Source organism: Schistocerca nitens, chromosome 5 (genome assembly GCF_023898315.1).
Source record: "Schistocerca nitens isolate TAMUIC-IGC-003100 chromosome 5, iqSchNite1.1, whole genome shotgun sequence".
Lineage (NCBI taxonomy): Eukaryota > Metazoa > Arthropoda > Insecta > Orthoptera > Acrididae > Schistocerca > Schistocerca nitens.
The window spans coordinates 243,140,918-243,155,610 of record NC_064618.1 but is presented as its reverse complement, the minus strand read 5'-3'; the positions used below and the strand labels follow the sequence as shown (position 1 = coordinate 243,155,610).

General features: G+C 40.0%; 1 protein-coding gene across 5 annotated transcripts in view; it reads left to right on the top strand.

Annotated features, from left to right (window-relative positions):
* The window catches only part of LOC126259611 (palmitoyltransferase ZDHHC16B), an 81,053-nt gene that overhangs the window by 50,446 nt on the left and 15,914 nt on the right, over positions 1-14,693 (top strand). For all 5 annotated transcript variants that reach the window (XM_049956524.1, XM_049956526.1, XM_049956522.1 and 2 more), the window contains one exon: positions 8,685-8,802. In XM_049956524.1, the coding sequence (XP_049812481.1) occupies positions 8,685-8,802 (118 nt within the window). The remainder of the gene's footprint in view (positions 1-8,684; positions 8,803-14,693) is intronic.

Sequence of the window (14,693 nt, the reverse complement as noted above, 5' to 3'; positions counted from 1 at the left end):
ATCTACCACCTGAAAATACTTGTAACTACATTCCATTTACACTACCCAACAAAATAAGCAAATGGCATCATCCGTCACATATAGTCTATCACAAAACTAAAAAAAAACCTCCAGATTGGTACACTAACAAGACAAAGTAACAGTACTCAAAGAATAAGTACACACAACTTACATCGAATACTCCACACATCCCCATGCTTCATGTCTTCATGCAATCTCGTGAAAAATATGAATAAAAACAAAACCTTTCAGAAAATAAATGCGAGTAATGAAACCTACTAAAATCTGTATTACTCTATAATTTTTATGACAGCCTAACCCTCCACCTTAGCGTGTACGGTAATGTGTATGGAGTTTGTATGGACAATGCTTGTCCTACCTCCTGTGTTGCCTTCTTCTTACCAACTCCTACCCCTTTTTTATAACTGGAGCCAGTACTGGCAGTGAAGAGACCAATGTGATATGTGATATGTGATTTATTCATCTCATTACATACAATTTTCAATCATTTGATATGATATACAGGAGACATGTCAAAGTTTACAAAAGAAATTTTTTTCTCTTTTTTAAGAGAAATACAAAAGTTTGCATTATATTTTACATTTCTAAGTTACAGCTACACATGTACATAAAATAATACATGTAATACAATCCCTGTGTTCATACTGTGAAGCTGTCCTCAATGAATTTGACAGAATAAAAACACTTTTTCCACCAGAAGAGTAAAGAGCAATCTTTTCATTGAATCAAGCTCCATCTTAAATATATTACTGCCTTTTATTTTGTTGAAAATTTTTAACCCCATATACTCTGGCGTTTGGGCATAAAGTTTCAAACGATGTGTTGGAAGTTTGAAGTTCTCTCTGTGGCGAGTGCTGTAGTTGTGGTCAAAATGGTTAATGTCTAGTGTATGCTGATTTTTATATAGGAACACCACCACCTCATATATGTAAAGTGAGGGGATAGATAGTATTTTTAAATTTTTTAACAGTGGTCGACAGGATTCAATTTTTTTTTGCAACGCACATGTTTCTAATTACTTTCTTTTGTAATACTAGGAGCCTAGTGACATTTGCTGAATTTCCCCAGAAGATTATGCCATAACGAATAACTGACTCAAAGCAGCCCATGTGCCCATGACTATAACATGAGTAGATGGTTGTAGCTTTATATTCACAGTTGAGGTCATTTAAAGTATTTAATATGAACCTTGATACGGTGTGACGAATTTGTCTGTCTTTCCTTTTGGAGCATATGGACTTCTACTACTCACTATTCAGTTAGCTTTGCATTCTGCTGCCCCATTCGCCCCTGCCATTCAAGTGCATTTGTATTGGTCTTTTGTACCTGCTTCCATATCTCCTGCAATGTTCTCATGAAATATTGTTCTGGCTATCTGTTCTTCCCCAATTTAGTATCAACTGTCAGTCGACGATCAGTGGTGACATCGTCTGGGAATATACTAATTCATATGAGGACAGAACTTAGAATTATAAGCTACAACTATGTACAGCAACAGTGTATCCAAATTCTTGTGATGGCTATTTACATAGTGGCTTAACATATTTACTCTTATCCGATGCACTCACTCTGTTATTCCAATTGCTTGTAGATGCAGTGTGCTTGCTCTTAACTTCCAAATTGATGACACAGATGTTTCATCAGTTCCGATATAAAATAGGTGCCCTGATGTGGAAATAACATTTCTTGAACACCCAACCAATTATTAACCATTGCCTGTGCCACTGTGTCGCCTTGCTGATTCAGGATAACCACCATTCCAACGTAGCATGAGAAATGGTCTATTACTGTCAGCACTTAGTGATACCCTACTGGAATTTGTAAAAAAGGATGTAGGATGTACATACCAATAATTTCAAATGGCTTACTAGCCTTTGGTAATCTTTGCAGCGGAAAATACTGAAGGTTGAGTTCAGCGCACTGTGCACACAGTGTACAGTTCCTCACATTTTGTTCCACATTCTGTTTATGTGTACACCACCTGTTCAGCTATGTGCCATTCTGTGGTTCTATGACCCCCATTGTATTGTATTGTATGGAAACGGAGAATTAGAAACAATGGAGAAGCTTTGTCCCCACCGTAGTCCTCAGTGGTACACAACCCCACAGCAGGCTACAGCAGTCCACTCACCCCACCGCCACTCCATAGCTCCACACCAAACCCAGGGTTATTGTGCGGTTCGGCCCCCAGTGGGCAGCCCCCCCCCCCCCCCTGCCCCTCTCCCCGGGGAACATCTCACTCCAGATGAGCGTAACCCCATTGTTTGCGTGGTAGAGTAGTTATGGTGTATGCGTACGTGTACGTGGAGAAAGTATTTGCACAGCAATCGCAGATGTAGTGTAACTGAGGCGGAATAAGGGGAACTAGCCCACATTTGCTGAGGCAGATGGAATACCACCTTAAAAAGGATCCACAGACTGGCTGGCACACCGGACCTCGACACTAATCCGCTGGGCGGATTCATGCCGAAGACCGGCATGCCTTCCCGCCTGGAAAGCAGTGCATTAGACCACACAGCTAACCGGGTGGGCATGATCCCCATACTCTGATAACATGTGATCATGTGCTTGTTTCAATACTTCCTCCTGCATCATGGCTAGAACTACAATATGTGGTCCAAGTTTTGTTATCTTGCACAATATACCGTAATGCATGGAGTGATCTACTCTCTGTAATACACCAAACTTCTTACTGAAGCCTTCTGCAGTCCCGCGATTCTTGCAAAGGTTTATAACTTACTTAAAAATTGAATTTGCTTATCTTCAGTGCTGAACATATTAGTTAGTCTGCTAGATGGATACTTTATCCCAATAACCATTTAATGCCACATGGTTCATTATAACTTTAAATTTCTTATCATACAAATAATATTGGAAGTGTCTCATCATAAAGGAGGCCCAATATTTCCTTCTCCGTGGTACAATAATTTCTCTCTGCTTCATTCACAGACATAGATAGTCAGATGTTCCAACCCATCTACTTCTTGACTTAATGTGTAGCCAAGGGTATGGCTGCTAGCATCAAAAGACAATTTTAAGTTTTTCATAATTGGGAAGAACCAGCAGCAGACTAGTTGTCAGTAGTTCTCTCTGTCTCAAATGGTTGTTCATACTCGGACACCCGCTGGAATTCTACACACTTTTTCAACTAGTGAGTGAAAGATGATGCTAATTATCAAATTTTGAGATGAATTTCCTATAGCAATTTGCTAATCCTAAAAAGACCGTAACACTTTCTCCTTCTGAGTGTTGGAAAATCTTGTATGACCTTCATTAACCTAGGATCCGTTCATACTCCTTGATGACTGATCACATATCCTAAATATAGTAACATAAACGGACATTTCTCCGTATTTAGTGTCTGTTGTGTTGTGCATAATCTCTTAACAGTTCCCTCAACCACAGCACATGCTCCTCCACATTCTTCCCAAAAACAGTTTTGTCGTGCAGATAACCATATAGTGCCTTGGTTTCAACCCTCATGAAATTATGTTCAGCAGGTGTTGACACATGACCCGCATATTTTTGAACTGGCAGTCCCTTGATCGCAGTTCCTCGAGATACTGGGGCCTGGGCATATTCGTTGTGCCATGGGTGTCCTGCTTGCTGATTATAAATCCCAGGCATTCAATGGACCGATGAATAAATTGCACTTCTGGAGATAAAATTTGAGACTTGCATCAGTTAATCAAGAAAAGAAAAGAAAAGTTGCAAGTTCCAAAGACGCTCACTGGTGGACAGCCCTGTAATTATGTCATTCAAATAATTGCAGCACAAAGAAATGTCCTGTACCAGTTGTTACAAATAATGCTGGAATACTGCTGGGGCACTGGAAATACCAAATGGTAGCTGGTAATACAGGTAGAGACCAAAGGGGGTGTTAAGTACCAACAGTCCCTGAGGATTCTGGCTGTAATGGTAAGTGCAAGTGCATTTGCGGCAAGTCAACATTAGTGTAACAGTCACCTTTTTCAAATTGGAAAACAGATCTTCTGAGTGTGAAATTGGAAAAATATCTACAATGACTGCAGCTAAATAGTTTTAAAGTCACCACATAATTGGAGAGCCATCTGCCTTCTTTATTGTTATGAAGGAAGAAGCTCCTTTGGTCAAGGAGACTGGGCTAATTGCATCAACGTCCTCCAGCCTATCCAATTCTGCTTTGACTACATCCCACAGGAAATGCAGAACCAGGCGCATCTGCGAGAAGTGAGGCATGGACCCTGGTTTTAAATGAATTTTTACTCCTGCAGCTGTAGCCCACCCTAAGCCAGGAGTGAACAGATCCAAATATGAGGCAATTAATGCTTCAGTGCCCTGAAACGTAGTCTCTGTGGACACCAAATGCACATTTTCCAAAATGGAGAAACTGAACTGTTTTAATGCATCTAACCCAAACAGTTTTTTCTGCATTACCAGAAGTAATGACTAAGAATGAGAGTTTCCTTGAAACATTTCTATAAGAGACTTCTGTAGCAAAAGCACCTTTCACCTGTATGTCATGGCCACTATATACAGTCACTCTCCTATGAAATAGTTGAGCGAAGGGGACCATAACACAACAGAGGTAGTACTATTTGTCATAGAAGATGGTACATTGGTATCCACCCTAAAGGGCCTCTAATCCATTCACTTGTCGCATTAATAAAAATTTGGCAGGCTTACCTGTTCCCAGATGAGTTAATGTTTCAGTAGACTGCACTACTTCATTTGGTGAACTTCGATGAGGTCCATCAGAGGAGGAAATGGTAGAGCAAGACTTCACATTGTGCCTATACTGCCTTGTGGTGGGCAACTGATGCACACTTTTAATGTGATCTTTAATGCCGTAAAAGACACAGGTAGCTAACTGTGGGGGCAGTGGGAGTGAGGATTCCAGTGAAAACACCGAGAACAAGAAAGTAAGTAGTACTGGTTGAAGTTCTGTTTAGATAGAGAACTCTGAACATTCTTGAAAATTGAACTAAAAGAGAGAGTACGTCCAGAAACACTTGAAGTATTGCTGGTGTGGGCATGTACTTCTAGCCTGTTGTGTTCAGGGGAAGGACATCAGTGCAACATAACGTGGTTACCGGAGTGGCCTAAGTGTGCCCTGGATTTCCCATTGTGCTTGTGGGAAGTCTGACACTGCTGACAGAGCCTCCCACCAGCCGTTGGTTTCCTGCATGAGTTTGGAAATCTGAGCCGTTTTAAATGCTTCACCTATGAAAGCATCAGAATGCCGGTGCATGGCTTGACTGCAGTGCCACCAGTAGTGAGGCTTGTAAGTAAGGGTTTATCTCAGACAGCTCAATGTCACTGTCACTGCCGGTTACAGTAGCCCACAAATGCTAACTCATCATCCTGTGCTTACCCAAAAAAGGAGAAATTAGCTTAGTGGCACTAGCATCTAGGATGAATACTGATGAACTGGACAAGGGCCTGTCATCGTTCAGTACATCCAGCTACCGATGCAAGTTTATGTAATGAAGTGACGTGGTGGGCGGACAAAAGTCTGTTGTGGCAGTGTGTGTGTGTGTGTGTGTGTGTGTGTGTGTGTGTGTGTGTGTGTGTGTGTGTGTGTACAATGGACAACCTTTGGCTTGGCAGTGGGTGAGGAGTGAGGTGCACTGGTGTGCAGACTTCAAGCTGGAGACTCCTGCCCTGGAGATACAGAGTGTAATTGGTGTCATCCTGAAGATAGACCCAGTTGGATTGTAGTAGTTAAAGTCTAGGAGCGGTCCATAGATCATCAGCTAGTAGAAGTAGCAGCTGGATGTAGTTGACACGGTGACCCACATCAGGCCATTTGCTGGCATGGAGTATGTAGCAATCTAAGACAACATATTGCTAGATCTGAGGTGCAGTTTTTGCTGTAAATTTCCCAACTTTGTTATGACCAGGCCCTGCCTCTGGTTACATAGGGACTGAGGCAGTGCAGCAACAGGCCAAGGTGTTAGCTAATTCAGCTCACTGACAGATGTCTTGTGCTATGCCACCTCAGCAGTATTTTGGCCCCAGCACCAGAATTTTACCTGTCCTGCCTCGCCATGGGCTGTAAAGTCTGCTGAAAGGGGTGTTGGTGTAACTATATTTTCGTTCTGAGGAGAGATGAGAGGACATCTCATTTCAGGACTAGACTTCAGAGAATCGCAGCCCTAGTGGAGCAATCTATTGAGTAGTACTGAGTAATGAGGTGGGATTCTTCTGGCTACCTTGAAAGCAGAAGACATGTTGATCAAATAGAGGAGGAGATAGTATGACATATTAGTTGGTGTTTGTGGGTATGAAGTTATTATGAAGAGGAAATAGGGTAAACTACATGTATTTACTTTATCAGAACATAACACAGTAAGATTAAAAGAGAACCCATTAATTTAAAAAATATTGCTGCTTTAGAATAGTAAGATTAACAGAGAACCCATTAATTAAAAAAAATGTCGTTGCTGTGGAATTTACACTCTATAATTGCAGTTTATCTTCCATTCTTAACATAATGTATACAGGACTACACCGATATTTCTTATAAAATATCAACTACCTCTGTGTCGTAGGAACATACGGCCATTTACAATAAGTGTAGCTGCTTGTTATGCAGCTAATAGGAATCTTCAATTGTTGGATCTGCATAATTAGATAAATTATAGACTGATTGTCTAAAGGATTTTCTTAGTGAGTCTCTGCGTTTTGTCTATGTTAGATTGTCATTTGTTGAGACTTTGTATACATAATACAAAGCCTCACTCTGAATCCAGACAAGGAACCAAAGTTGACTTGGAAATTGTGTGTGTGTGTGTGTGTGTGTGTGTGTGTGTGTGTGTGTGTGTGTGTCTATCTATATATAATAGAGGGACACATTCCGCGTGGGAAAAATATATCTAAAAACAAAGATGATTAACTTACCAAACGAAAGCGTTGGTACATTGATAGAGACAATAACAAACACACAAAATTCAAGCTTTCGCAACCCACGGTTGCTTCATCAGGAAAGAGGGAAGGAGAGGGAAAGATGAAAGGATGTGGGTTTTAAGGGAGAGGGTATGGAGTCATTCCAATCCCGGGAGCAGAAAGACTTACCTTAGGGGGAAAAGAGGACAGGTATACACTTGCGCGCGCGCTCTCTCTCTCACACACACACATTCATCCGCACGTATACAGACACAAGCAGACATATGTAAAGGCAAAGAGTTTGGGCAGAGATGTCAGTCGAGGCTGAAGTACAGAGGCAAAGATGTTGTTGAATGACAGGTGAGATATGAGCGGCGGCAACTTGAAATTAGCGGAGGTTGAGGCCTGGTGGGTAACGGGAAGAGAGAATATATTGAAGGGCAAGTTCCCATCTCCGGAGTTCTGGTAGGTTGGTGTCAGTGGGAAGTATCCAGATAACCCGGATGGTGTAACACTGTGCCAAGATGTGCTGGCTGTGCACCAAGGCATGTTTAGCCACAGAGTGATCCTCATTACCAACAAACACTGTCTGCCTGTGTCCGTTCATGCGAATGGACAGTTTGGTGCTGGTCATTTCCACATAGAAAGCTTCACAGTGCAGGCAGGTCAGTTGGTAAATCACGTGGGTGCTTTCACACGTGGCTCTGCCTTTGATCATGTACACCTTCCGGGTTACAGGACTGGAGTAGGTGGTGGTGGGAGGGTGCATGGGACAGGTTTTACACCAGGGGCGGTTACAAGGGTAGGAACCAGAGGGTAGGGAAGGTGGTTTGGGGATTTCATAGGGATGGCCTTTACACATGTCTGCTTGTGTCTGTATATGTGCGGATGGATATATATATGTGTGTGTGTGTGTGTGTGTGTGTGCGTGCGCGAGTGTATACCTATCCCTTTTCCCCCCTAAGGTAAGTCTTTCTGCTCCCGGGATTGGAATGACTCCTTACCCTCTCCCTTAAAGCCCACATCCTTTCGTCTTTCCCTCTCCTTCCCTCTTTCCTGATGAAGCAACCGTAGGTTGCGAAAGCTTGAAATTTGTGTGTGTGTGTGTGTGTGTGTGTGTGTGTGTGTGTGTGTGTGTGTTTTTTTTTTATTGTGTCTTTCTACCAGCACTTTCTCATTTGGTAAGTCACAGCATCTTTGTTTTTTAATATATATTTATATATGTATAATTACTGTGTTGTAGATGTCACAGTTAAGATGAAATGAATTTTTATTAGTGCCAAAAATTGTATCAGCAAGTAAATGTGTTGAGATGAGTGTAAGAATTCAGTGATTTTTGAAGAAGATTCTGCAAGATGTGCAGTTACTTCCTTTACACTGTAATCTCACCACTTACTTTTTCTTTATGAATACTTCCTTTGTCTTAGATCCATTGCACCAGAGGATAAAATATACACAAAATAGCCCATCACTCTTATCTTGCAGTCAGGAAAGTCAGAGAAATAGATCTAGCGATTATATGACAATATCAGGTGGGCTTAAGGAAAAAATAAAGAAAAGGTTGTGCAGAACTTGAAGCTATGTAGCTAATGAATGACTTTAATGAGAGAAGCAGGAAACCATTCAGTTCTGTTTTATGGTTTAGCAGTGTTGCCTTACGAACTACTTTTGTGTACCAATGTTTCTGCTGTAATCTGATAAGCGAGAAGTAGCTGTTGTGCAGAGTCTCTGCAGGTCTGTAAAGGTGAAATGAATACGAGCTGAAATTAATGTTTATTTCTTCTCTTTGTTCTTAGACAGAAATGATGGTTGAATTAAGCTCCTCACTTGATGAAGGGAAAGAAGAAATACATCCAAAACATCAAAGATCATGGAGGAAGAACTGTATGTTGTATATGGCATTTGTAAATGTGGGTTAGTATAAAAATTGGCTCATTTCAGATATAAAAATTTATATTTACCTAAAGACAAATTTATTTATTTGTGCTCATGACTGCACTTCATTCTGTACAAAAGCCGAAGTGTAGTAGGAACAGTAAATATATGTGAACTTTGCTTCATATATTGCTTGAGTATTGTTGCTCTACATATTTGCTTTGTTAGTGACTATATTGTGGGAATAATGGGAACTAACGCATCAGATATAATCTGTGTCTAGTTCTACATCTACATTCGTATTCTGCAAATGGCTGTGAAGCGCAAAGTAGAGGGTATGTTTCATTGTCCCAGTTGTTAGGGCTGTTACACCATTTTATCCATGTATGGAGTATGGGAAAAAATCATTGCTTACATGCCTCAGTGTATTCTGTAGTAAGTTTAATCTTATCTTCATAATCACTATGGGAGTGATATCCAGATATTGTAGTATACTGCTAGATTCATCACTTAAAGTTAGTTGTAAAAACTTTCTAGGCAGGTTTTCACAGGATAGTTGGTGTCTATCTTCAAGTGTCCGCCAGTTCAGTTTCTTCAACATCACTGTGACTCAGTCCCACAGGTAAAACAAACCTGTGCTCGTCTGTGCTGTGCCCTTCTATGTGTGCTTTAAGTATCCCCTGTTAGATGTATTTGATATGAGTCCTGAACAACAGAGGCAATATTCTAGGATGGGTTGCACAAGTGTTTTGTATGCAGTCTCCTTTGTAGACTGATTGCATCTTCCTAGTATTCTCCAATTAACTGTAGCCGGCCACCCGCTTTACCTACAGCTGAGACAGTGTGATCATTTCATTTCATATCCCTACAGATTGTTACATGTAGGAATTGCCTGATTACAAATGTAACTCACTGACACCATTGTCATAGGATAGTATGTTTTTTCATTTTGTGAAGTGCACGGTTTTACATAGATATGATTAAATATTGATGCAGTTTCTCGTAGAGAGTACTTTATTATAGATAACTGCATCATCTGTAAGAACTCTCAGGTTACTATTAATATTATCCACAAAGTCATTAATGTACAACATGAACAGCAAGGGTCTCTACACACTTCCTTGGAACATACCTGAAGTTGCTTTTGCATCTATCAGTGACTCCCCATCCAAGATAATATGCTGCGTACTGCCTACCAGAAATCCACAATCCAGTCACAAATTTCACTTGATATCCCATATGATCATACTTCTGATAGTACGTGCAGGTATGGTACTGAGTCAAATGCTTTTTTGGAAACTGAGAAATACTGTGTGTACTACACTGCTTTGATCCATAACTTTTGGTATGTCATGTGAGAAAAGAGCAAGCTGGGTTTCTCAAGACTGCTGTTCTCGGAAGCCACGCTGGTTGGTGTGGAGGAGGCCATTCTGTTAGACACACCTCACTATGGACGAGTACATCGTTCCATCAGGCGTATATTAAATTGCTTTATTCCACGCTCTCATTGTCAGTTGCATCTGTAGCAACAGGTGTGGGTATATCATCCTTGTCTTATCAAAAAATTACATGCTATGTGTATTTGTGCATAGCACAGTTGTCAGTGTTAATCATATTGAAATGTGTAGCTATAAATCACACTTGCATATGCAGCTGACATGAACACGTAGTACGCAAGGTACTGATTTGTCAGTTGCATGGCAAGTGTGTGTAAGTGTGACTTTTACCTATCTGTTTCAAGATGATAACAGTTAACAGCGCTATGCACAAATATGCATGGTGTGAAACGTTTTGATGTGACAAGGATGATACACCCACATCTGTTCCTATAGATGCACTTAAGAATGGGCTGTGTCCGAAACTACTCATGCACAATAAAGTAATTTAATGTATAGCCTTGTGGAACAATGTCCTCCTTCGAATTGATCAAGGCTGTGGTGCCTACTGAGATGACAATGATACCTCATTGTGTTTGACCCCAGTATATGTTCTAACATTCTACAACAAATGGATGTTGAGAATATTGGATGGTACTTTTGTCGGTCACTTCTGCTACTCTTCTTGTATACAGGTGTGACTACTTTCTGCAACTGTGGGGCACAGTTCATGTTAGGTGTATGTGTTGTAGATAATAGTCAACAGCTACAAATTGGGTATAGAATCTGATAGGGATTCAAGCGGGATATGGTGCTTTGTTCTATTTTAACAATTTCAGTTGTTTCCTCACACCACTGATGCCAGTATCTATTTCCCTCATCTTTTCTGTGATAGGGAATTTAAATTGTAGCAGTACTCCTGGGTTTTTCATTGTAAAGCATCTTTTAAAAGTGGAATTAAGAATTTCTGATTTTGCTTTGATAACATCAATTTCAGTTCTTGACTCATCCCTGGAAGACTGGTCACTAATTTTGGTAACACTAACATGGCCAGAATTTCTCTGGCCTTTGTGAGAGTGCTTTCAGCAATATTCTTCTACCGTAGTCACTGAAGGCTTTAGATGTTGCTGTCTTGATGGCCAAATGCATTTTGTACTTGTTGAGTTCACACAGCCTGACAAACTGGGAAACTTGCATTATAGTAACTCTCTTTGTTATAAACATTCAAAACGGAGGAAGTATGACAATTCTGCTGCTGGATTGGGCCAGCAGAAGGTGCTACGCGCATATTGTAGACCACCAATTTTTTTGCTTGTCTGTGAATATTTTAAGCATACCTGGCCAATAAATTTACATGGGATGTGGTGTCAAATTTGGTGTTTCATGAAACTCCGTGGCAGTTAAAAAGTGTGTGCTGGACTGGACCACAAACCTTGTCTTTTGCCAGCTATGCTCTGAATGACTGAGCTATCCATGCAAGACACATGCTCCACCATCACAACTTTACTCCACTACTTCCTCTGCCCTACCTTTCAAAAATTCATGTTTGGGACACGAATGGGTGCTGCATGAAGTGACTGTGTGAGAAATTTGTGTGTGAGGAATTTCAAAGTTTCAGTTTACCAACTGAGCAATACAGAAATGTTCCTGTTCAGCTCTGTGCTTTTTGTTTCAGTATAGAAACAATAATTGGCTCAAAGGAGCTCATGTATGTGAGCTAATTAACAATGGGACACTCCAAAGTTTGAATCCTCTGCAAATTAAATTTGTCTGTTTGTGACTGGTGCCAAATATGGAGATACATCTCAGTACTTTCAAGAGCAGAGCATTGCTCATTGTTGGAGGCATCATTCTAATGCAGTGGTACTGTATTCGTTTAATTTGGTGAGTGCTACCATAACGTCACTGTGATTATGCTATAATCTTTATTGAGGTGCATCAGCTGATCAGTGCAGGATGACCATTGTGGTGGGGTGTGCACCCCACCAGGTATGAGCCACTGTGCAGAGAATGTGTATCACTTGGCTTGTATGGGCATACTACTCTGTAGATTAGTCTCAGGTCAAAGAATTATGCAGTCAAAGTTAGTGATAAGTGATATCAAAGCTCACTGCAGTACCTTTTGCAAGATGCTGATGAGTTAATGAAAGTTTCATTTGTTTTTGCAATCTGTTCTGGCTGGTCTGATCAGGACACAGATTGATCCCTATAAATTCAGATACCTAATCAAATTTTTCACACAATGGATCACATAACAAGAAGTTATGAGTAAATCAGTTCTGAGTCCTGGTTCTTACAAAATCACTCAGGATTAAAACTGGATAAAGTTATCTATCTACTGAATTGGTAATATGGGTCCAGATTAACCCCAAATTTATTCACTTCTATTGATCTTGCAAACCAACAGGAAGCTCACATTATTGTGCTTTACAAATATGAAAACAAGAAAAGGAAATATAAGCAGTGAACATCAGGATAATTTAATGGCATCTTAATCTGCTTGACAGACCTGCAAGGAATGGATAAGGTAAGAGTGACAGTCATCTCAGTCCTCTTCCTCAAATTCATAGTCACTGTTGGGTCTGTAATAATTTCTCTGATTGTGCCAGGAAACGATGTATTGATTACACATGCAAATATCTAAATCTGCTCAGTCATGATGATCCCTCTACTATAAGATATAACATCAAGTCACATTATCTAATGTAGTTTAAAAGAAAAGAAATGAAAGCACATATCCATTATCTTCCCGCAAAAGGTTCCCTTTCAGAACTACTGGTTACAGCTGTGTACATTAACTTTATTGTGGTTTATCTGCAACAGTAGCAGTTTTTCTCAATGGAAACCTCTTTTACGTACTTTGTAATGTTAAAAAGTGCTACCGCCTCACGTGCATCATTAATCAAAATATCATCAATCAAATGTAGCAGTGTGAAGCAGCTTGTGAGTATCAGAATACACAGAAGTGTGTGTTTAGTTATATTCCACTGAACAATTGAATGTTAGTATTGTTATTTTGCATGGTACTTATTGAATTATCAGTTAATTTATTAAAATGGTGAATATTTCAAAATTATTTTAGGCCATAAAAGAAGGCATGAGTACAAAGTATATTTTGAAAACAGTTACATATATTTGTAAAAATATTGCTTCTACAACATTAAAAAATCATCTAAGCATAAAAAAATTCCTTTCTCCAGAAAAAAATCAGATGAGGGGCTTTCCTGCATCAGGGGAGATAAACTTTTTCATGTGATCTTCCGTTCAGATGATGCTGTTTCTGCCCTCAAAAAATAGAAAAGCTTTGACAATAACTGCTACATAGGTTTCCCACCTGAAAAGTGCACTCTAGCTATCCTTTTCCCAGCATGACTTTCTCCGGCTTTTTCTGAAGGCTTTCAAGTGAAAAATGCACTATCAAGTTGTGCTTTGAACAGAGATAATGGCTTGTAAAATATTTATTTTGCATTGACCTGACACACTGCATTACTCCCAAACACAGTTCTTTTAAAAATTGGCTCCTGGAGAACAAGACTGCAATTGTAATAACTTGGAGTTGCACACAACAGTATAGTGTCGCGGTGCACGAAGCAGTGTGGCCACAGATTGTATCTGCTGATATGTGCTCAGGCTGCTGCCCTCTGCCTTGGCAGCTTCCCATTAGAGTTCATTCTGTCCCTAGGGAAGTATTCGGCACCCACAAATGGATTCCCGCAGTGCCTGTTACATGGCTCATCCATGTCTTCTATGGAGGTGTGCACCATATTAAGTAAAGAATGTGCAACTAAATAGTTAGGAGTAAAAATGAGATGGGTCTTAGCAGCTAGATCTCTGCAGTTATCATCGTAACCCACGATAGCATCATACAGATTTATACACATTGGTGCATAAAAGGGAACTGTGAAAGTTATCAGCCCAACATTTTTCTGGACATGTTTCAACTTCTGCCAGGTTTCAAAATGTATTTATTATTATAAAAACAGGAGACAGAAGTTTTGAAAAGTTACACTATTTTATATTCATTTGGAACTTGGATGAATAGCTTGAGCATTGAAATTTTGTAAAGTGGATGCACAGTTGAGTACTACTGATAAATGCTACGACATTGTGATAGGCTACCACAGAAGCAAAGGAATGGGAAGAGGTATAACTCAATGCATCTGAGGTACACCACATCTGAATTACAGACCGATGTTCTAACACGCAGTGACATAAAGCACATTGAGGTGGCAGAACCTCAGGAAGAGGGGTAGATGAAGAAATCAACAGAATTTGTAAGAACTTGGAGTGAGTCGATTGAATTCACAGTATAATTTAACTTATCAATGCTCCAAGTTTAGACTTATTCAATTAACAATAAGAACTTATTTTTCTGACCTTGTGAGGTGTTTGAAAAGCAAAAAATTTGAGGTGTTGTACCAAGTTTATTCGTTTCATGTATAATAATATAAAAAAAATCAGCTATAGGGAAAGTTGCTCTTCCATTTATAAAAAATCATCGCAAATCCAATCAACAGGGTGCGAAGAAGGCACAGTATTGGCACAGTGATTAAA